The following is a 24,671-nucleotide window of genomic DNA, read 5'->3' as shown; positions in this document are numbered from 1 at the left end:
ATAACCAATACTCAAGAGCTGCTCATTTCATGCCTAATTTCCTTGGGTTGAGAAGGTATCGCTTTTGCATGGTTGCTAGCATGGATTCTATCACATAATAGAGAATTTTGATACTGTCAAGAAGAGAACGCAGGTAATCAGGACACACAAGTGAGTGGAATATGAAACAATGAAGCCAGCCCCAACAGCCCACCTTTTTCTCCAACGAGAACAAGAAGGGAGTCTTTTGTTTCCTCTACTTTTCCTTTAAGGCGTCACATTTATTTTTCACATCTTAAGATTCCTACTGATTTTCTGTTTTTTCTTGGAGGGTAGGAGGAAGGAAAGTTTCTACTCAAGTGCCCTCATCAGGGTTGGGTGACAAACTCAAGTGGAGCTGCCAAAACAATGAGGAAAGCTTCTGGCTCTGCCAGGCAGGTGACACCACTCTGACAACGACCCCAACCTTGCTTCTCCAATTTACATGTTCCTCTGCAATGTCACTGACACAGGCCATTATCACATTTTTAGAAAGCAAGAAGCTTTTTAGTACAGTCTGAGAGGCAGGAGTAAAAATCTGCCTCTAATGCTTAGGGAGGTAATGGAGAACAGAGCAAGCTGAGGAGCTTGGAAGACTCCCCAGTTCACAACATTGGCATTTTTGCCTTGAGTTCCAGGAGTCTAAGTTCTTAACCATCAAGGATGATTATAAAACAGGGAATGTGATTTTCATGTAAATGACTGCAGCTCTGCTGTCTGCTGTGTGTGAGTGGTTTAGACATTCGGTGACTAGTGCTTACGTGAGTGTGTTATGTGGAAACTCACTTGAAATCCTCCATGAAATTATGCAAGAAAGAGGTATTTTAGAAGCCATCATAACATCCTCCATGATAAACTGTGCCCGGCGACCTGAGGAAGGATCACTTGCCACTGCACATAGTCCTTTATCTGCGAATGGAAGGTTGAGGGGTTGACTGCATTGGTTCTCCTAGAAACCTCTCCCAAAGCAGCCACCTGGAATCAGCCAAGCTCACTTTCTTCAGCAGGGAGGCTTACAGCTGATGACAGGTCATATTTACAAAAATGCAGGAGCATTCCCCTTGATGTGTCCTCTTCTGAGTAGACGTCGTTCCCGCAGAGGTGACATTTGCCTTGCCTGCACAGGAAGGTGGACAGGTGTATGACTTCAGTCGGAGGGATGCTCAGTGGCTCCCAGGGCTATATCCTGAGGGTAGTACAGATTCTACTTGTTTCGAGACTCTTGCTCTTGGAACCCAGACACTATGCTGTGAAGTGATTCAAGCAGGCTTATGGAGAGATTAGCTACAAATGCCAGTAACCAGCAGGCCTTGCTGAGGCCCTAGCCATACCCAGACTCAACCATGGGACAAGTGAGTGACATGTCTCCAGATAATCCCACCGCAGCCATACAGGCTGGCCTCCCCAGGGAGACTTCAAACTATGTGGTGCCTAGACTGGTCTTGCCAATCTCCTAATGCTCTGTGAATGTAACTCATGAGTTCTTAGTTGATAATGCTGCTTTGTGGAGAAAGTTAGGAAATAAGACATAGACAGAAAGATTGGCTCACATTCTAGTGTCACAATTTGGTGATTTTCATAAACCATCTAACTTCTATGGTTCTCACAGTCCTCGTTACAAATGAGAAAAATACCTGCTTCAAAAGATTTTAAGGGTTTATAAAAATTTTATATAGAAAGGCATTTGCAAATATGAGCACCATTCAATAGGAAGGCCTGTGAGTTTTACACTTCAGGAACGCCTTGAGTGACTCACAGAAAAGTTCAGCAGGAATCCTGATGACTTAAGGAAGAGACACTTCTGCTACCTTGACTTTTTACTGTGACCTAGAAGATGGTCATGAGTGAGCCAGAAAGGAAGTTAAAATGCACATGACATGCGTTTAACTTTATACTCCTACTAAATAGGGCTGTTTTGAGCACCAACAGTAGTAACACTGTATCACAGCTGAAAATAACATTTCTCAGGGATTTCCTCAATTCCTATTTGCAAGCATGCATTGAGTGGTCAAGTGATATGAACTATTTTTAGCATGATCTAAAATCATCTTATTTTTGTGCAAAATATTTCTTTGAGTGAAGATGTGTCTCTTAGGATATTTTTGGATGAATCAGAAGGAACTCCCCCTCTGCAGTCTCTACAATTAGCATAAACCTCTATTCTGACCTTTCTTATCTTCAAACGCAGTGTGTGCTTGGAGTGCATTCTCTGAGCTCAGTCACTCCACACATCCATTAGTTCATCTAAAGAAGGAGTAGTCTGAGCCTCCATTTTACAGACTAGGACAGTAAGGCTCAGAGAGACTGGTGGCTTTCATCAGGATGTGCTGCCAGGGAGCGGCAGGGATTAGATGGACAGCCAGGTCTTTTTTGCACTCCATTCCATCTGGGCTGGGGTCACTTTGTTCATCACTTGTTTCTAATTTCTTACTCCAGAGCCCCGATATGATGTTACTCTGTTTTAGATCATGTCAAGTAGTCACTCATATTGAAGTTAGAGAAAGAGTGAGCACATTGATTTTGTAAAGGCCAGGCTCACTCTGGTAAAGAACAAAGGTATCTTGCTTGCTTTGGTAGCACATATACTAAAATTGGAATGGTATAGGACCAAGGTATTATATTTGATGTTAGCATACTGTCCCTAATCTGTAAAAAAGCTGAATTTCTCACAATGGAGGCCTTTAGTACACTTGGAGAGAGCAGGGAGAATAAAACTCAAAACTGGAATTCCTTTTAGCAGATTGCATCCCTTCTGCACAAGAACAGGGCAGCAGATGGAGGGAAGAGTTCAAATCCAACATCACTGAGTTCAGGCCCCACACAGACACAGCAGGTGTTATTATGTCTGCATGAGTTTGCTCTTTCCTCCCAATTTCCTGGGAAGAGAAATAATGTGTTCCCAAAATGTTGAACTCCCATGGACTCTAAAGTCAGGAACCTATCTGAAAACAGCATGTGGCTGTGATGCTTACACATGAATTCATCTCAGAGAGTAAGTTTGGAATCACCTCCAATCATGAATGCAGAATAGTCATTCATCTCCAACCAAGTGCTGAGGGACACACACTTCAGAAAGGATGATAGGATGATATCCAGAAAGTACTAACAGCACACACACCCTTAGCAGCTCAGCCTCGGACATTTGCAAATGTGTGAACAGAGAACCCAGAGACAGCCTACAGAAGGAAGCAATGGAGCAGCCAAAAATGACCCAGGGTTGCCATTGCTCAGTCTCTGTCTGGGACAAGTGTGTTTGGCTCTGCCACAAGCATAGGTGTCCCAGCTGAGCAGAGCAAACTGGGGAGGGGAATGTCCATTTTTCATTCTAGAAAACTTCCCCCACTGAGCCAAATAAAGCCCCTGCTGATGACATCAGGTGTACTTAGCTGCTCCTGACACAATAAAAACAATTTATTAAAGAGCGGAAACCACTTGCTTCCACAAGGCAGACAGTTGGGTATTGAAGGAAATGCTTCATTGGCCACCTACCCCTCTGAAGAGGCATCTGCTAGCCTGCCCCTTCCTGCGGCAGTCAACAGCTGACCTCAATGAACATGGTACATGCACGTGCCTGTTTCTGCAACCCATTCCCAAGGTGCTGGTTCAAAAAGCTTTCTGAAATTTTCTTTTGAAGTCCCATCTTCCTTTGTCTCTGAAGAGTGTGGGACTGAAGGCTGGGGGAGATAAAGCTGGAAAGTAATCCACAGGTGGAAACAGACTTCCACTGAAGAGCATCTTGGACTCTTTGGACTTACATCTAGCACAGAGGTGAGAACCAAAACATTGCAGCTTTGAAGGGACCATTACTTCATTCTTCTGACAGTTTCCATGATTAGAGGTCAAGCAAAGGATGCCCAGACATTCATCCTGCCCTCCTCCGGAGGCAGCTGCAGTTCTGCAGCGTAAACAAACTAACCCATGGAGGCTCTGTGCTGCTTCATCAGCACTACTGAACATGTATGTGACTGTTCTCTGTTGGCACCACACAGAGTTTAAAAACTTCTGCCATTATATTGGTCCTTTTTGTGCTTTTGCCCAGGTTTTGGGAGGTGCTCAGCCTCCTTCTAGAGCTCGCGTGTGGCAGATGAGAGTATTCCAAGGTTCACAGAGCCTCAGGTTCTGAGCACTGTCTATAGGGCCTGGATCCACCAGTACGGCTTTGCTTTGAAGACTGACCTCTCACTACTTTGACACTGCAGGACATTTATCATAAAAGCTTGAGTGACAGTGAAGGCTTGACCCCTGGGGTCCTTGTGGCTTCACTGAAAAGCCTATGGAACCTGGATCTCAGAACCTGTACAAAGAAGGCTACTACTGTGCACTGTGGCTTCATCCTCGAACCAAAGGCCAGGCAGGCCCTGGCCTTGGGCCACAGAGCCAGGCTGCCCCTCTGCAGCACTGCAGAGGTTCTGCAGGTTGGGGAAGCATCCCCCAGGTGCCCTTTGTCAGGCTACAGCATCTTCTGTGGTCTGACTCCATGGGCCCACCCATGTTCTCTCCCCTATGTACATGCACAAATCACGTGGTATGGCTGCCTCCCCAGAAATCTGTCGTTAGTTCCTAGTGCCTGTGTATTGTCTTGGTAAATCTTCTGGAGCTACAAACACCAAGATAATTTCCAGAACTCATCCCAGGAAAGCCTGTCACCACCAAAGTGTTAAAAACATTGCTGTTGTCATCTGCCCCTGCCAACTCCCCAATGTATGAACGGGCAGAATATGTGTTTACTAAAGAAATAACTTCTGTGTTTTGCTTGTTTTTGCTACTATTGACAATCTGTTCATAAAACATGCATGGAGCAGCTGCTCTGTTGAAGCCTCGTATGGTGCTGCAGAAAAGACGGGGCACTGAGGCACAAGCCTGGCCATCGGGCCGTCCTACCCTCAAGCCAACCCTACTCGTCCTCTAGTGTCCATGTAGTTGACCGCTTTTAAGGCAAACCTCAGGGTAGCATGCAGCCCTTGTCTGACTGTTGCATGTTCACCCTGTAATACAAGCAGATGGACAGAGGAGAAAGAAAGCACACGGATTTGGTCATGAGCCAGCACTGGGTTCAAATCCTTCTAAGCTGCTCAACTTTCCATAGGGTTAGCTCTCTGCTGAAGATTGGAGTAGAAATAATCCCCACTGAATTAAAACCCTGGGTTAGTAACTGAGGTTCGCCCTCAAACAGATTTTTATTTTGGATTATAAACCAGTCTGCAGAGCTGCATCCCCAAGACGGCTTCACACACCCCAGAGTTTATGTTGGCAAGGAAGAGACTGTTTGCACTGCTGGGTGCCAGCACCAGCGAAGCTACGTATAAACACTCTGCTGGTGTTTTTATTACCAATTTTCATTGCTTTTTGTAGACTGATTACTAGATTTTTACAGGTCTTTGACTATATTTTCCTCTAATGTTTGAAAATTTTGTTATGTAGTTTTAAAGAATCCAAGGATTCTTACAGTAAAAATGCACACACACGTCTATGCGTGTGCATAGATTGTGGACGGATGGACAGACACACGATGGTTCGATGGAGAGATGACAGGTCTCTGCATGGCCCATCATTTCTAAGTGGAACCTTCTGCTATAATTTGAATCTCCGCTCTTCCCAGATGAGACTCAGGTCAGGCCAGCAGTGGTTGTTGGTACCGACCATTGCAGGAGAAGAAATGTGTGTCAGGGCTCACCCCTGCCTGATTGGCTAGCTCAGTAGTCCCAGGTCACTGGCTCCTGCCTTCTCAGCATCCCAGTTCTGTCAGCCACTATCACCCTTGCAAAACTATGATGGAATTTCAGCCTGCAGTGAAACTTCTCAAAAGGAGGTCTCCAGAAACAGTCCGGCCCCTGGCAAGTTGTAGAAATACAAATTCCCAGGTGTGAGCTCCTGGATCATAGCCCAGGGGTGTGGTCCTTATGGAAGTCATAATAAGCCCTGCGGGGCACTCTGATGCACATTTAAGTTGGAGAACCGCCCATCACAACATGCAGTGGGCACCTGGCTTGAGATTCTTCTACAGGAGACATCACTCAATCACTTATTCTCTCATGCAACAAATATGCAGCAAGTATCTTTTTTGAGCTGGATGTTGTTTCGAGGATCTTTGAACAATACAGAGTGACAATAAAGATTTGAGACTCAGGGAGGGGCCCTGTGGTCTGAGAATTGGTGCATTAATGGCTCCTGCTTCAGAGCTGTGGAAGTATTGAACAGTCCAGTTCCAGCCCTGCTTCGTGCATAACGGTTACCATGACTCACATTCAAGTGTGGCAACAGAGGTCATTTCCAATCACAGGTGGTTTCAGAATACAATGTCATAAGCATCTTCTGGAGGATTAGGATGTTCCGCAGGATACAGAATGTGAGAGAGGTGAATCTTGAACACAATACAAATACAACACAGCCAGCCAGAAATGGAAGGTGGAAACAGACTAGAAATGGCTCACTCCAGAATCTGACAGTAGCTGTGAGGAGTAACGGAGTGGGACTAAGGACCCTGAGCTACTCAATGGGAACACAAATGCTCTGGCACCAGAGCCCAGCATGTGGTGAGGATCCTGCTAATGCAGCCCTGGGAAACACTTCTGAGAGCACAGAGCCAGGCAGCAGGCACACAGGTGGGTCTAGCCCCTTGCTCCATAGGCACAGCTAAAGCTGATGGCAAATCACAGTCCATAGGTTGGTACGGAGAGGACAACCCATTCACTCACCACATGGTCAAATACAGGGCAGGGCAGCAGACTCCTGGGCCTCTGCTGCTGCCCAGAAGGGAGTCCTGAGTGCAGGTGTGTTGCCTCCGAGGGAGAAATGTTGCCTCCTCAGGTAAGTCTTTGGGAGCTGTGCACAGCCCCTTGGCCCCTGATGGGCACACTCGTGTGCAGGGAAAGCACCTGCTGCTGTGCACTGCCCAGAAAGGGCCGAGAGGCAGAGTACTGCTGGGACCTGAAGCTACAAAGTCCACCTCCCTGTCCAGGTGTTGCAGGCCACTCCCCAGAAACTTGTGCTGGGAGAGACATAGCGAAGCTGCCTCACTCCTTTCCCAGTGTTGACTTGTGCCTGACTCCTTACACTACACCTCTTGGGGGAATTGCTCGACTGCTCTTCCTCATCATGCTCCATTTACGCAGCACGCAGAACATGCGGTTTGCTGGGGGCACAGAATGGCATCATTACCGCGTGGCTCCAAGGAGTGAATTAGGAGCAGTTTGATCCTCTGGTCTCCTGTTGAGCTTAAACATAAGATGGGGGCTGGGTTCAGACCAGGAGAAAGTGGCAGATATTGTCTGAAGAGATGTTAAACACAGAATCTGAAACAAAGGCAAAAGGCAGAAGGGAAAGTGTGTTTTTAGAGTCCAAACATATAAGTGGGGAACTGACAACCTGGCGCTCTGCTGCTTGCTGAGGCAGGGCAAGGGAAACTCAGAATCCTCCCCCATTTCCAGCTATGCAGCCTGAGCACTGCACCCATGGGAACCAGGCCAGGGACAGGAGCCAAACATACGGGTCAGGCAGCAGCAATTCTACGTGCACCCAGCCGTCGTGGGTACAGCTAGAGCGACTTCGTTTTGTTATGTTGCATGTTACCATGTGCTGGGAACCCAAGGGGCAGTCAGACCAAGGCCCTGTTCTCAAGAGAGACTCCATCCAGTGGGGCAAACAGGCAGCTGTCAGGGTTCACTGTACCTTCCACAGCCAAAGTTCAGTGCAGGGTCGGGTGATGTGGACAGGGTCCCAACAGGAGGGAAGGCACAGCCAGAATTTTGAAGACGACAGACAAAGAGGGAAGAGGAAGGAATCGCAGGCCCAGGGCAGCAGCTGTGGGACTTCCAGGACCAGAGGTGTGCTCAGTTGACAGTGGGCTACAATGATTGCTGGGACTTATTGGATAAATGAGACTAAACCTGAGTCCTGAGGAACAGATTTACTGAGGGAGACAATGCCTGACTCCCATGGGCCAAGTCTGGCATCAGGGCTGGGCAGAAACTCCCTGCTAAGCCTGTGGCTTCAAAGCCCAGCCAAACTCCTGTGGTTTTCTGGGAGGGCCCTGGGTAAGACCCCTGTTAGAACACAGGCTGAAACACTGGCATTATCACAAGTAGTGAGAAACAGAAAGAAAATAATCAACAAACTAGAATCTGCACAATAGAGATTTGGTCCTTCTTTCATCTCAATTCACAGATTAAGGATTTATGTCTTTTAAGTCTTCAGCAACTAGAAAAAGCAACAGAGAGAGAATCTACTGCCTGATCCTCCCATCTGAGGAAAGAATAAACCATTGTAGACTCAGATCTTTTATGTCTTTAATCCAATTTCCTGAGGACATGCCAAGTGGTTTGTGGCTCAGGTGATTGTCTTCCTAGATGGACCCAAGTCAGCAAGTCATAGTCTGTTTGCTCCCAATTTTACTTGCCCCACAAAACCTTCCTCACCCAGCCTGTCTCCAGATCCCTCTGTTCCTTTAGAGCCAGTTACCAGGCAAAGTCACAGATTTCAATCATAGGGGATTCATGCATACTCATCAGTCTTGAGATTTACTCAAAGCAAAACAATCAAGCTCCTTGCACATGGCCCAGGGTTGACTCACCATCAACTGTCTGTAAAGAGAGAATTGGGATGTGCCTCCTTTGCACAGGGGTGAGTGTCTGATGGGGATGCGGCTGGCTACTGCAGAAGTTTACAAAGTGGTCCAGAGGAAACAATGAGCGAATGAAAGACAGAGAGGTCCACGTTCATGATCTTACAAACTGTCTGGCTTCAGCCATGTCCAGTGACCTCTTAGCATCTGGATTTCCTCCTTTATAGACTCACAGATAACACCCTGATGCTTTTATTTGAGGAAGACTGTCTTTGAGAAGAGTCCCAAAGCCTGGAAGTGGCCTGTGCTCACATAGCACAAGGATGTTCTTCTACAGATGCCAATTTTAATAGAGTGATGATGCCAGCCATGAAGAAGACAGTCTTAGCTAGAAGATACCCAAACAGGATGAGTCAGCAGCTCAGTGCTCAAGCCCTTTCCAAGAGGCACTGCCTCTGGATGGGCCAAAGCGCACCACTAATGCCACACGGAACTGAGAGAAGCAGATTGTCCCTGGTGAGAACTTGAGTAAAGAGATGCAGAAAATGAGTGAATACAGTAAGTGGGACCAGAGTGTAGGCCCATAGGGCCATCTTTCCTCTTCTTGACTGATCCCTTCCTTAGATTCCACAAAATCTACAAGAGTTCTTCCAAAAACTCAGTGGAATGGAATTAAAAGATATATATATATACACAAAATGTTTAAATCCATTCATAATTTTTACATTATTTATTTTTATTTATTCATTTGAAAAGCAGAGTGACAGCAAGGATGGGAAATGGGAAAAAAGAGATCTATGTGCTGTTCACTTCCCAAATGCCAGCAACAGCCAAGGCTGAACCAAGCTGAAGCCAGAAGCCCGGAATTTCATGTGGGTCTCCCATGTGGATAACAGGAACTGAGGTACTTGGGCCAGCACCCAGTGCTGTTTCAGGCACATCTGCAGGAAGGTGGATCAGACATAAAGAAATCAGAACTCCAACAGCCATCCAACATGAGATGTGGACATGTCCATCAGCAGCTTAACTCATTGCTCCACAACACCAGTGCCAATCATGTTTTAATAACATGCACTCATGACCTTTTTAAAAAAGATTTATTTATTTTTATTGGTAATGCAGCTTTACAGAGAGAAAGAGCTACAGAGAGAAAGATCTTCCACCCACTGGTTTACTCCCCAAATGATTACAATGGCTGAAGCTGAGCCAATTTGAAGCCAGGAGCTTGGAGTTTCTTCCAGGTCTCCCATGCGGGTGAAGGGTCCCAAGGCTTTGGCCCATTCTCTACTGCTTTCCCAGGCTGAAAACAGGGAGCTGAATGGGAAATGCAGCAGCTGGGACACAAACCGGTGCCCATATGGAATCCCAGCATATGCAAGGCAATACTTTAACCACTTAGCCATTGTGCTGGGCCCCATTCATGCCTTTTTTGAAGTACCCTTTCATCATCCTTCACAGCCCTCTGACACACTTTGGAGAGCATCTGTATCCCTTACAAAAATATGCTGCCTGCTCTTGATAACCATGTTGCTACTGGTTGGTAGGATCTGCAGTAAGAGAATCTCCAAGCAATGAGCCAGCAGGTGCAGCTGGAACACAGTAAGCATACAGCTGAGGGTGCCACCAACAGCAAGGCACACCTCTATTCACTTCCAACTTCTCCACAAAAGGATGTTGCCACAGAAGCAGAAGCAGAGAGAATAACAGGCAGCTGGGGATGAGGTTCACAGCAGGACAGGAGAAAAATGCAAGCAACACAGTTGGTCAAAAAAGCAGTCTCTCGGCTCACATGCACACATGAGGGTTACACACCAAGATGCTAGAGGAAACTGTCAAGGCATTCAGAGATGCTTTAGGTAAGAAAAATGGAGAATTTCCCCAAACAGAAACAAACAAAAATTCAAAAGCATCAGCCCAGTTAGCTGGATGGCAGTTCTGCACAAAAACCTCCCAGTGGTGATTGGGAGCCAATGCAGGGAACGGTGCAGCAGGCAAATTTAAAAAAAAAAAAAAGCAGCATGAGGTGGTTCGAGGTGATGTAGAAGGAGGTGCTGGCTCCCTGGAAGGCCAAGCATGGCAAAGCACTTCCTCTGTGCGTGGTCCCTGCAGAGAAAACCAGGGTGCTCGTGGGAGCACCATGGGGAGGAAGACTTCAGCCTCAGGTTTGGGTCATGGGTCATGGCTGCCCAACAACGCAATGGGATTCTCTCCGAGAGCTTACTGCCACTGGAGATGCTGGCACTGATCTCCGCCAGTAACTGCTCGAGAAGCTGACACAGTGATAGGAAGCCAGCCGGGCCAGGTCATTCCAACTTAGGATTTTAGGACTGTGTCATTCCCATGAAGGCACAGTGCAGGCTGGGAATCAGGGCCCACACTCTCAATTATGGGCCACCTGCTGGCTGGGCCTGGAGTGAAATGATCCAACCTCATAGATTTACATGACAGACTACCAATCATCTGTATGACCTTGGGAAATTCACTTCTTTCTCTCCCAATCTTGGCCTCCCACTTCAAATTAAGACAATTCTTTATTTGGGGGGGGGGGGGGGATGTGAGTTGTAGGAATGCTGTAAGTCATAAATTAAGTGAAATACTGCCTATACCAGTGTTATATAAGCTAAAACAATAACACACTAATGTGTGTTATTGTTAAGATTTTAGGAGTTTGGAAACAAAGGGCTTTTGAGGCTAGCAGCACTTCGTGTGGATGCTGGTACTGGAGCCTGCAGAGACAGAGTATGAAGGCCACCCCGCCAGCGCTGGGCCAGGTTATCATTCACACTCTCCATTCCACCCTAATGATGACTCTAAAGCATCAAGGCCAGGGTAACATATTGGCCTGGAATCTGGCACATTTTTATTTTGGTTTATTCCAAATTTGAAAAATGATATACTGGGTACTCTCGAGGTCCGAGGACAGTGGATGAAATTCCCCACCTAATTAAGAAAGTTGACAGATGGAAATGAGTTTCACTATATTGTATCCCCAGCTGTCCACTGGACTTGGACAAGGTCACTGGGCTGCTTATCAGGAGCCTCTGCAGGGAAAATGATGCAGACAGCATTGTTTTCCTCTGTTCCTCTTGAGGCTGCGTAGATGCCGGTGGTGTGAGGCCGGCTTTGCAGCCGTGACTTCCAGCTCTGCTGCCTCATTTTTCTGCAGACAACTCCAGCTGGAGAATGTCGTTCTTGGCGTCTGGGGGCATATATACATTATTTCATTTACTTAACACCTTCCACTTTCTTGTCCAATTTAACTTAGCCAGAATTTGTTGAGCAACTAATCCATCCAGTAAGCTTTTTGCAGGTTGAGATTGCCCTGACACGAGAGTTGTGCCCTAAAGCAACTCAAATCCTGGTCATTAAGTCACCCTGCCTCTGTTGCCGTGGGTCCCTTGGGCTCTAGCATTGCAGCTACAGCCACTGCCCAGGTAAGGGGTTCAAGAATGGGATCCAGTGACACAGTCTCTGCAGTGATGGAAGCAGAGGCTGCGTCCTCTTGTCTGCTGCTCTGAGGTTTTAGCAGTTGGCTGATCAACAGCTCACTTATAAACCACAAGTCCACCGCCAAAAGCACCTGCTCTTGGTTGCTATCACTGAACTCACTGAAGTTCTGTGAGCAGCTTAGTTCTTGGTTTCTCAGATATCCCATTTCCGCTCTATAAACATGCTTGAAAATCTTCATCTTCAAAGTTAAAATAGGCTCTAGAAATAACTATCCCCTAGAACCTTGGAATTTAATATATCTTCACTAGCTCCTTTTCCCCCTATCTCTGAGAAGAGCTTTCATATTTGTTTTATTTTCCCAAGAAAGTGAAGAATTGTTTATCAAAAAGGCATGGCAGGTGAAGTGTTGGGGCCGAAGGAAGTGCAGAGGGCTTCAGTACCCTAGAGAGCTTCGAGTCCATTTCCTGTCGTTTCGGGGAGGGTTTTGAGGCTGCCACCAGCATCTGAGGACCCTCCCTGCCCCTGCTCCATCCACGTCTCCCTCCTGAGGCTGGTGTCACTTTCCTGTTGCACATTGGCAACCAGACATCCCTCTTCTGGACGTGGGAACAGATGGTGCCCTGCTATGGCTCGGGGGAGCAGAGCTGCTGCCTTGGAGCAGGGCTGTATTCTGGATGCTGCATTTTACAGCCTAATATTCACAAGGCTCGGCAATTCTGCACGTAGTAAATCTTCCTCCCTTTCCTGCAGAAGTAATTGCCACCTATGCATAAAACTGACCATTGAGAGGGTTTCTGCCTATTTCCCTGCTTCCTTAGTGCCATGTAAGCATTCTCAGGGAGCCACTCAGGTGTCCAGACGGTCCAGAGGAAGAAATCAACAACAAACCTTTGCTGGGCATTCCTCAGCACTGAGGCACACTTAGAAGGGTTATGTTTCACTACGGAAAGCTAAGCGTCTCGAGCAGGGCAGGACTGGGGTCATAAAAGCTCTTTTTATTTCAGGCACTCTTACTCAGCAATGGGTTTTATACTGAACCTCATGAGAAGCTTGACAGGCACAAAAAGCAATCATTTTCTGCCCAAAAGAATACTGCCTTCCGAGTTCTTTTCTTCTACTTGGGGGGCCCAGGCAAGAGAAGGCTACTCTTTGTGGGGGAGGGCAGAGGGCTGACAAAGATGCCACTGTCCACAATGTAGCGAGGCACATGGCTCTGTAGGTTATGGACTTGGCCCTTTCCAGCACAGCAAGGCTGTGTTGGCAAAGCAGAAAGCTGTCTTGGTCCAGTGAGGCCACCACAATGGAGAATCTGAGTCAACAGTCCATGGCAGGAACAGCAGCAGATCCAGCATGGTGAGCCCATTCCTCAGACTATCTTCTCGCAGCATCCTCACACGGCGGGACAGGTGAGTGAGCTCTCTTCTCAGCTCAGAACTGCCGATATGACGACTCAACCCACACCACCACTCCAGGGCCCTCTCCCTACCAAGGAATGCAATCAGCAAAAGCTAACCTAGCCTGTATGACTGAGTTCAAGTCCACAAATGCTATCCCAGGCTCTGTGCTGGACACAGACACTACTGAGCAGGCATTCTGGCACCTCCATATCTTGAATCTAGCCACTTACTGCACCCTCAGCAAGCTAACTCTGCTGCTTATGAGAATCCAAAAACCAACATCATATCCCCCCTCTCTGCAAATATACCACACACACTGAATGATTTTTCATGCTATTTCACAAGTTTCTTGGATCCCCAGAAAGTCATCCAGGCAGCCCAGGGGGTCAGTGGAGTTAAGCACCTTGCTCTAACTTGTAGGCTATCACCTCCTAAGTATAAACAGCCTGAGGGCAGTCATGCTCAGCTCCACTCTTCCCACAACCATCAATGCAGCAATGGGAGACAATGGGACACAGGGAAACCAATGTGTGTGCTAGGATCCATCAGAGAACTCTGCCCCATTTATTAACTGTGGAACAGCACCTTAGAGGAATCCTCACAAATGCTGCCTCACTCTGCCCTGGCTCTGAACCCTGGCTGCCCCCAGGGCCTCTCCGGATACATCACAGGGGGATCCCCTGACCTGCCACTTCCTGGCCTGTGCTTACTGAACCACCACATCACCTCCCAGAATGCCCCCAAACCACCCCGTGGGCCTTCAGATACCAACCAGGCACCAAGCTGAAATGGCAAAGAAAGGCAGGTGCCCTCTGTGTTCATTACAAGCAGAACACCTGAATGCTCGTGCCTGGTGTTTGCCCTAGAGGGAAATGGGGGTGGCACCAGCATTAGCTGAAGGCCTGTCCTCTGACCTGGACGAGGTGCTGAGCAACAGACTGTGCGAACCAGGCATCCGGGATGGAATGTCCAGGCCCCATTCTCAGCATGGACGCTCACAAGCCGGGAGCTCCTGGCTGTGTCCAGGACTTCTACGCCTCGTGTCCTCCTCTGCAAGATGATGGTGCTATAGTTCAGTTCACATCACTTTTAGAATATAAGGCTGAAAAAACAAGTGTGCTCATAAAGACAATCCAAATAACTGCATTCTTGGCCCTGAACCCTAGCCATTTGTTGCTCATCTGGGGAATGGGGCCCATGGGAAGCCAGGGCCCTGAGTGGACTTTATGCTCCTACTCCCAGGATGAACCCCTGAGCTGAGTGACCCAAGCAAGCACACTGGTTGCAGTGACCTTGTTCTCTTGGGACAAACCTGGAACAGAAATCCTGAACTGAGCCACCCAATTCTCTTCACTGCTAAATGCTATGGCTCCACATCTCCCAGCACCAAGATTAACAGACAGCAAGCAGCTAATAGGCCTGGGGCCCAGAGAGCAGGGCGTTGCCATGGCAACCCCTGCAGGTGTTCCTGAAAGGAATGACAAGGCCAAGGGGTTGGGATGGCTTCTCTTTTTTCAGCAAGTCTAAAAGCAAGAAAGGTTGCCAGGTGACAGAAAGGGCTCCTGATGCCAGTAGACACAAAGACCTTGCCTGAGGTTACACAGCTAGGAAATGGCCGAGCTCAGTCAATGAGCTGGATCTGCTCCACCCCTAACCAGCCTGCCATTCAGCAAACCAGAGAACTTGAGATTGTGTTTGCTGTACAATTCTCCTATTCCTCTTCCTGGGCTTCGACTGCTACAGCTGTGTTGGTAGAGCAAGGAGGTTTAGGACAGGGAAACTGCCAGGCCCCAGCTCCTGACTCCTTTTCTGATTCTTCTGGGACCAGCCTGCCTCCTGCAGCACCACACACCTGACTGGCAGACTCAGACCTGGCATGTACCAAGGCACGTGCAGGGAGGGTTCCCTTTGCTCTTTGGTGGCCATTTTGTCAAAATGTGCCCTGGGGCTGTGGGCACAGTGTGCCTTGCCACATGGAGAAATGGCAGAGAAGGGACAGCTGGCTAGGGACAAGAGAAGGACTTGGTGACATCTGTGTGCCTTGATCTAGTGTTCCAGCGTGCCCTTGCACCCTGCCCTGTTGTGGTCATTTCTGTTCTCTGTCAGCAGCACCCACGGTCTCCCAGGTCCCACCCTGTCAAAGGCTTGACCATGCGGCGAGCTCTGCACCCCCTTACCAGGGAGCTCCCATTTAATTGCTCCTGGGAATCAGAAAAGTAGAGAAGGATCCCTCTGCTTGCCCCTCAGCTCCCAGGTTCAGTGTCCCGGCTTCTCTACCCACACCACAATGTGCCCCATTCCTTGGTGCTCTGCCTTTCTTACCTCTGACTCAGTGTGGACCTGCAGACCACAGCCTTCCTTTCCAAGGGAGCCCAGGAGACTGAGGTTTGCTGCAGCCCCAACCCTGAGGAATCTGCCTAGCATTCTGAAACCAGAGCAATTCCTTCACCGCATGTTTGCACTCCCGGCTGCCGAGGCCCCGAGTGCACAGTCCAGCTCGCTGCCACAGATTCAGTCACAGCTTCACTGTGATGTCTGTTTCAGAGCCCAGGATGTGCCTACTTTCACAGCCTAGCACAGGATAACCCCACTTTGGGGATGGATGAAGAAAACAAGATGTCACAATGCCAAGTGCCCTTCACCTACATACATACAATGGATGACAGAAACATTAAAAAGGAAGGGAATTCTAACAGCCACGATGTGGATGGATCTGGAGGATATTACGCAAAGCAAGCAACTAAAAAGAAGACAGATACTGTGGGCTTCTGCTTGCACAAACAACAAGAGTCAAATCCAGAGCAGAAAGCAGAAAGATGGTTTCCAGGAGAAGGGGGCAGGGAGAAATTGGCAGGGGTGGACGGAGGGGAGAAGGTTGTTTAATGGATATAGAGCTTCACTTTACAAGTTCTGAAGAGCAGCAGTTGTAACCCTGAATTGTACAATTAGATGTGATTTAGTGGGAGACTTAGTTACATGTTCCTTTACTGTACTTACCTGCCAGTATACACACACACACTACTTGGGACGGGGAATGCACAAGGGGTTTGAGTCTGACAGGCCATCAGGTTCAAATCTCAGTTCTGCCACCTGCTGGTTTTGTGATTCATAGGTGCTGTTCGATCTCTGCATGAGTCACCAAGTTCCTCAGAATGCATTTTTTAAATCCCGTAATAAAACTCTTTTGAAGGGATGTTGTTTGCTACCTATAAAAAACAAATAGCCTCCAACCAAACACGATGTAAAGCTAAGCAGATTAACTAGCAGAGCATCGACAGTCAGGCCTTGAAGTTCCTCATGATAGGATGAGATACCTGCATGAAAGATCTGGCTCTGGTGGCCGCAGGGAGGGTCCCTGGAGGGGGCGTTTAGGAGACAGGCAGGGAAGTGTGGGATGCTGGGGAAGAAGGCAGCCTTAGGTCACATCACAGGAGCAAGGGCACTGGAAGCAGCACCCAGGGAGAAAGGAGGGCATCAGCACACTGTGGGTGGCAGAGGGGGTGGAGTCTGGGCTCCAGGATACTCAAGCAAGATGCCTTGCAAAGGGACAGGTCTATGAAAGGAAGCAGACAGGCTGGGGTTGGGGAGGGAGCAGAGGGATACATCAGAGCTCATGAAAGCAGCACATTTCATACAAGAAAACTGTGATCCTTGCTCAGAAGTGCTCTGTGAGGCAACCTCCAGGCAGAGGCTAGAGGACCGGGCAGCCAGCCACAAGCCGCTACGGAGACCTCGGGAGGCTGCACTGGGTAGACCAAGGAACTCCACTGCTTACTGCAACCTGCAAGTCTGAGTCCCTGCTCCCTCACAAAGGGAACTCACAACTGACCAATCTCTTCCAAGTTACCATCCAGGGAGAGCTTGAAAAGTTTCCTGCCTGAACCCCCAGATTTCTCTAAGGATGGAATTGTTGGAATTGTTACTACCAGAACCGGGCTGCCTACCGGGCAGATCTGTATTACGCCTGGGATCATCCCTTCTCTCAACTTGCATTTTAGTAAGCAGTGAACAGGAAAGGGCTCAGGGAGCTTCTCTTTCACCTGCCTGAATCTGGGCACATGTTGGCACGTCTTCCACAGCAGGAGACATTAGTGGGCAGTCCCCTGAGATTCACAGTGCCCAGAGGAAATGGAAAGGCACAATTCTCCAGGAGTCCAGGGTCAGGCAGAACTCAGATTAACACGAACTGCAGTTAGTGTAACCACAGAAATATAAAATGAACCTCTCCAAATTTGTTTTCTTACATATAAAGGTAGGGATAATGGCTACTTTCCATGTTGGAATGGTTTATAGCTAAGTGTTCCTGCACATAACATATCCTGTGGACCCAGTGTGATGGCAAAATACTTAAAATCCTCATCTTGCAAGTGCTGGTATCTCATAAGGGCACTGGTTCATGTCCTAGCTGCTCTGCTCCCCATTCAGCTCCCTGCTTGCAGCCTGGGAAAGCAGCCAAGGATGGCGCAAACCCTTGGGAGTCTGCACCCACAAGCGAGATCCAGAAGAAGTTCCTGGCTCCCGGCTTTGGATCAGCCCAGCTCTGGCCATTGTGGCCACTTGGGGAATGAACCAATGGGCATAAGATCTTCCTCTCTGTCTCTCCTTCTCTCTGTAAATCTGATTTGCTTTTCTAACAAAAAATAAATCTCTACAAAAGAGATCTTGAACATGCACTGTATCATATTATTGCTACTCATAGAAAAGAGAAAAACAACATCTTCTGGTGAAAGCAAGGAATTATAAACTAACTACAGACACAAGTGCCAAGTGAGAGGAGGATGCCTTCTCCCACCTTCCGGAAAGAGTAAGTTGCAAACTGTAGGATTAATGGACAAAGGCAGATGAAGAAAGGCAGGAATGGGGAACTCCAAGCTGTGGCTAATAATGTCAAAGAGAACTTGGAGTACCCTGGCAGAGTTCACAGGATGCTCTGGCCTGGGGCCATTCAGCCTCCCTCTGCAGCTCTGCACAGGACAGAGGACCCGGAAGTGGCAGGAGAGATCCATGCAGTTCAGCCATGGCAGGTTTCTGCTCCTGGAACATGCATCTGAGCCTCATGATGTGCCAATCCATTGGCTGCCTTCCTCGCCCAGAGGCAAAACTGAATGCCCTGACCTTCTGTCCCTAGCCCAATGTAGGGAGGTGTCCTTGGCAATTCAAGTGGCAAAGGAATGAGAAACAGAGCTCCTAAGAGAGCCCAAGGATGACACATTAGGGTTTTAGACTGTTCTAGGCCACGCCATATACATTCAAGGTTAAGACCTGTCATTTACCTTTTCCAAGCTGTTCTTTCCTCCAGTTCCTCCTCTCACTCTGATACATTCTCCTTCCCCTCACCCTACCATCAGAGGCAGCACTCCCTAGCTGACCAAGAGCCCCACCACAATGGAGAGGTGGGGCAGGAAACAGTCATGGGGAAAGTCAGGGAGCCAAGCTGCCCAAGGTTATGAGCTGCTCTGGCTGGCTCTCAAAGCCTGAGCCCCAACTCAGGTCCAGAGCTTTCTCTTATGCTGTGCTCCTTCAGCAACAGACCTACTGCCCATCCAGGCAACAGCAATCCCTTCTGCCCTTGCCCCTTCATCGCTCCTGCAGCACAACCTCCAGAACCCCTCACTGCCCTGCCGCCCGGGCCAGCTGAATCACACAGCCCATGGCTTCCCTCTCCACACGAACATTACTGATGCCAATTCTGAAATCCTGAAATCTGCCTCCTGGGCCTGGAGTCAATCTTCCAGAATCCCGACAGGCATGAATCTAACCAGCATCGAAGTCAGAGCTTTTCATTCTACCAGCAAGAGTACAATGTGTGTGATTCTTGGCTCACAGCTGTGAGCAGGTTGCAACACTAAGGCTCTCACGTCTGCGGCGTCAGCCTCTTTCCCCCGTCTCCCACCGGCGGAGAGCAAACCTGAAGCGTACAGGCACTCCAACAGGCAGCCTCCTTTTCTCTCTTTCCAGCTCTGGCACGCCCATTAGTCCATTTTCCTATTTTCTTTTTGTACAAGCCATCCTCACTTTATAATGAGTCTGCAGTTATTAAGAAGAGCATCTCAATCCCCAGCTGTTGGAGCTAAGGCAGAGTGGAGCCACTGCTTTTACAGAAAAAAATGCAGCTCTCGCCAAATAGTGCCAACTTGCATTTGAATGCTCTCCTGCTACATTTATCATAATGAGTTTCCAAAAGTATAAAACCCACTTTTTCAAGGTAAGGGGGAAACCCAATGTGTCCTGCACCACAGGGCCGCTGGCAATTTAGACCCAGGGAACTGAGCACACTGACTCTGGATATCACCTCAAATCCAGATCTCCATTTAGCTGCAGGTTAAATAAGCAATGGAACTTTCATTTCTTTCTAAAATGGAATCCCTCGTTCTCTGAATGAGCACCTGCCCATGCTAGTGCATGCCAGCCAGGGCAGAGTCTCGAGGCTCACAGTTCACCTCTTCAGCCCAGCACTCCAACCTCCTTCCTTCCCAGCGAACTTTGCAGAGTGGATTTGGCAGACAGAGGCTAAGTCTGGAACCTTTCTTTCTCTCTGATTGCTTCTGAATGAATGGCAAGTGCACAGAAGCACGGCCAACAAGAGCTGAAAAGCCAGTGACATCACTTCAATGACACCATGTGGCTGTGGGCCAGCATCACACAGGCTCCAGGCTTAGATACTGATCTAACTGGTCAGGGTGTGGGACCCAGAGGCTCTACCGCAGTATCTTGCAGATTATCAGGTGACTCTAAAAAGCTTGGCCAGCTTCCTTGGCGGAGGAGTTCTCTCTCCCTGAGGGCCAGCCGAGCCTGGTTCCCATAGTGGAGGGGTTTGCTCTCCCTGAGGACCAGGCGAGCCCGGCTTCCTTGGCAGAGGGGTTCACTCTCCATGAGGATCAGGCGATCAGGCACTACAGCCCCTGGCTCAGTTCTGCTGCGTTTTGCATCAGACTCCCATGACGTACAGTTTTGTGACCTTAAGCAAATCACCTATGCATTAGTGACTCAGTAAGGCATTACTAACGGCTGGGAAAGCTGAGACTCAAGAGCTGGAGTGTTCTGATGGTCTCACTCTCGGGGTGCACACCTATGCCACTTGATACCAGAGGCTCATTCCTATACCAGCTTAGCCTTGGGTCAGCTTCCCAGGAAACAAAGCCAGAACATCGGAGTGTGAATGACGGTACAGACCTTCTTGGTTCTGCTTTTTCAAAGAGAAAGCTTTGCAGTAACTGACAGGAAATGTTTGTTAAGAAAGATTAACATACATGTTCTTCATCTAACATATATGGTTAACATTTTAAATGCCAACACATACTCTGGGTCCTAGAGTTTGTGGCATTGAGTGAATTCTTCGGCTTTTACTTTCTTTTTCCAAAGCAACTGTTAAAACCTTATAAATTCAGTTTCTGCTGGTGAAAGCAATGTGATCTATATGGGACAGCCATTTCCTTGTCGTCTTGGTGGGGTGACTGGTTTGGGTGATGTGGACACAACTCACTGTTGCCTTTGAGGAAGTCACGTTGGAGATCACGTCAGCTCAGTTTTAAGGCCTGTGATGCTCTAACTAAGAAAATGTCTCCAGAGGGATCTCATCAAAATAGACTGTGTGAGTGTGGAATTGTACTAACATTTTATTGAAAATGGGCATTAGCTGTAAGGCTAGAGAAAACCCAAGTTATTGGTACGTGTGTATCCTGGAAGGGCCCAACAGTAGCGGCCGTCACTGGCGCCAGGATGTCAAAGACTTTTCCTCTTTCATTGGAAGTATGTGAGAGGCTTGAACGGGCCATTTCTAAATTCCAGGTGTTGCTGTAGCTGGACAAGGTACTTACTCCGAGAGTAGACCAGTGGTTGGGAGCCTTGCCTCAGGGCTGTACGTAGCCAGTCTCCCTTACAGATGACCACAATTTCCTAGTTAGAAGATTCTGTAGATAAATCTGGAGAAGGGTAAGTGAAGTCAAACTGGTGGTGGGCACAGACTGGCAGGAGAGGTGGGGTTATGCTAACACGGAGGGTGGACCCAAGCAGATGTCCGCTGAGCGTTGGTGGGAGGTGGGGCGATCTGGAGACCGGGCTGCATGGACCCACAGCAAACCTCCCTATACTCAGCCTGCAGCTCTGAGAGCAACATGGGGACTTTAAAAAATCACTTAAATTGGGCCCAGCAGCGTGGCCTAGCAGCTAAAGTCCTCGCCTTGAACACGCCGGGATCCCATATGGGCGCCGGTTCTAATCCCGGCAGCTCCACTTCCCATCCAGAGCCCTGCCTGTGACCTGGGAAAGCAGTCGAGGACGGCCCAAAGCCTTGGGACCCTGCACCCGCGTGGGAGACCTGGAAGAAGTTCCTGGTCCAGGCATCAGATCGGCGCAGCAGAGGCTGTTGCAGTCTCTTGGGGAGTGAAACATCGGATGGAAGATCTTCCTGTCTCTCCTCCTCTCTGTATATCCGGCTTTCCAATAATAATAAAATCTTTTAAAAAAAAAATCACTTAAATGAACTTAAATTAAAATATTTTTTAAAAGTCACCTTATCTACCTAGACTCCACTTGACTAGTATTACACAGTACTCTCCATTTTTACTGAAGTAATTCTCAGGGTCAGAGGTTGCTAGTTTATGTGGATGCCTCTGGTGGCCCACTAGCCGTCCACTAGTTATGGGGCTGCTTATTTCTCTGCACTCCTGCTGCTGCTGTGGCCTCAACTGTCTGGGTGGTTCTGATGTAGCATGAGACTCAAGAGAACAAAGTTTGCAGCCCCTGCCACAGCATCCCGCTTTAAGCGCATGCCCTTCTGCCCTGCTAGCAAGGACGAGCAAGGAGGCACCAGGGTCCTTACCCTGCTGCAGAGGAGTATGCCTTCCAACACTTGTATTGCTCAGAGTGCTGAGATTCACACTCTTTCTGCGGGTAGCGATATGCAATTAGTGAACCCCAGTATGCCAATCCTATCTGTTTTAAGTGTATATGCTAGCTCTGTTATCCCAACCACCTGCCTAGAAAGATATCCAGACATGAAGAGCTGTCATCCTTACAAAGCTGATGCTGGTCAGCTATGAAGGCCTTGAATCCACTGGAGGTATTGATCATGTGTGGCCTTTCAGCTTAAATTCACATGCTGGAGGAGAGAGTTCTCAGTTTTTGGTTCCCAGTTCCAAATCTACCAGAGCCTCATAAACACAACCTCATGGATCACCTACCACTTATGAGATAAGTAGAACCCTTACTTCTAGACAAGATCGTCTAAGTTGGGGGTTGGGGGGGAATTTGTCTGAAGTCACAGAACTAGCTGTGGACTACAGTCCAGATCTGTCCTTCCCCAACCTCACATCTGCACCAACCACCCCCACGGCACACACTCTCCCTTTTCCACTCAGCCCTACACACCACCAGAGTGCAGTTTTAGACACTTCATTAATTGTATTCTACCTAGAAAAGGCAGTTTAAAAACAAACAGGGATAAAAGAGTCAGCCGATAAAGAAGCGTGTTAACCTGTCAGTATAAGAAAGAAAACAAAGGGTGAAAACACAGCAGCTTGCTCATCATTTACGTACAGCTTTATTGCAATTTGTTGGAACAACAGAGAACAGTCAGCAGGTGCACACGTTGCTTCGGGAGCAGCAGTCAGCTGCTGCTGCTCTCTTCCCGCAGGGAGCCTGGGTTACTCACACCCAGTGCTGTGCTGCACTGAGGGCCGTGCTGAAAGTTCTTAAGGCTGGATGAGTGCCCCTCACGGCTAGCAGGAGTGACCCAGCTTCGGCCTGATGGCCGGCCTGCTGCAGGTGTTTGGCCAGTTCCTCGGCATCCCAGCGCCCTTGCTGTAGACTGGCCAAGAGGTGTTCAATGATACGTGGATAGAAGGGAGTGGAGATGCACTTCACCACCAGCTTGGCATCCAGGAGCAGGGAAAGCAGTTCTTGGTCACAATTTGAATCATTCACCTTTAAGAAATAAGACGGGCAAAACATAAGAGGGTGTTTGCTTGGCTCCTCTCCCCCAAACTGTCGACTGGGCCTCCATTATCATGCACACTTTCGTCCAGGTTTAGCAGCATGTGCTCTAGAAAGTGGAAGTGAGCTGTGAGCATCTCTGAGGTCGTAGGCATGCACAGCAAACAAGGGTTCCTGGACAGCAGGAGCTCACTTGAATTACCACCACAGTTTCTAGCCACTCAGCTTCTAGAACTGGTGTTAAACATTATACACGTATTATTGTCTTGGGTCTTCCCATTGCAAATCTGTGAAACCATCCTTCTTACTTCTCAATTATACAGATAAGGAACCTGAGGTCGACTGCAGGCAGTAAACTATCAGGCCAAAATGTAAACTTAGGTCAGCCTTGGCTTAGCAAAGCCAATGCTCTCGGCAACCACAGTTGCCACTTCATTGATAACTTTGCCATAGTCTATAGTGTTTAAGTCCAAGTCTCTCCTGAGTATAGATCCACATGAAAAAAAATTTTTTTTACTAATCTGCTCAGAGATTGTAAATAGCATCAGCAACAGTGGGCTTCCGACTTGGTCTTGCCTCACCCGCCAGGAAACTCGGCACCAAGCTCACTTAAAAAAAAAAAAAAAAAAAAAAAAAAAACAAGAAAAATTTTTGCAGGTTCCTTTAGCTTGCAGGTCCTCTATTCTATTTTTCTCCCTTGTCTTATCTTCACAGTCTATGCATGATTTTCCACAGCTTGGGTCGTCTTTTTAGATCTTTTTATTGTATAAAATTTCCCATGCTTCTTGTAAGGAATCAAGTCAACACTCATCACTTGCCAAAATTCAGAGATTCTCACACTGGGCTGTCAGAAAACTGCCTCATGACAAGCTCTTGGTAATGTCATTATACACTTCTGCTAATAACTCAGATTGTAGGAAATTTACATTATTTCTGACATGGTATTTCAAAGCTAAGTAACTAATACTTAGATCAAACAACTGTACAGGATATTCTCTTCCCACCTGTCCTCTGATAAAGACTAACTCCTTCTGAAGATGAGAAGGTCAATTGCCTCTGTTGGCTGAAAGAATTTATGCAGGAGAGCCTGGCACTGTGTGGGGGACTGGGATGCTATCGGCAATGGGGGCATCCCATATGAGTCTCAGTTCACTGATACTGGCTGCTTCACTTCCGATTATGCTCCCTGCTAACACACTGGGAAAGCAACAGAGCATCACGCAGGTACTTGAACTGGAGTTCCAGGATCCTGGTTCTGGTCTGGTTCAGCCTTAGTAACCATTGTAGCCATTTGGGGAGTAAACTAACAAATG

The 24,671-nt window shown here is 48.0% G+C and overlaps 1 protein-coding gene across 3 annotated transcripts in view; it reads right to left on the bottom strand.

The window, feature by feature from the left end:
• The window catches only part of NBAS (NBAS subunit of NRZ tethering complex), a 376,509-nt gene that overhangs the window by 42,468 nt on the left and 309,370 nt on the right, over positions 1–24,671 (bottom strand). For 2 of the 3 annotated variants that reach the window (XM_058668259.1, XM_058668261.1), the window contains one exon: positions 22,948–23,349. The exons of the other annotated variant lie outside the window; for it this stretch is intronic. In XM_058668259.1, coding sequence (XP_058524242.1) covers positions 23,074–23,349 — 276 coding nt within the window. In that variant the 3' untranslated portion in view covers positions 22,948–23,073. Of the gene's footprint in view, positions 1–22,947; positions 23,350–24,671 lie in introns of those variants that run through there. 3 annotated transcript variants of the gene reach the window in all.

The sequence above is a fragment of the Ochotona princeps genome, chromosome 8 (genome assembly GCF_030435755.1).
Source record: "Ochotona princeps isolate mOchPri1 chromosome 8, mOchPri1.hap1, whole genome shotgun sequence".
NCBI lineage: Eukaryota > Metazoa > Chordata > Mammalia > Lagomorpha > Ochotonidae > Ochotona > Ochotona princeps.
The sequence above is the reverse complement of the archived record's forward strand: the minus strand, read 5'-3'. Positions and strand labels throughout refer to the sequence as shown.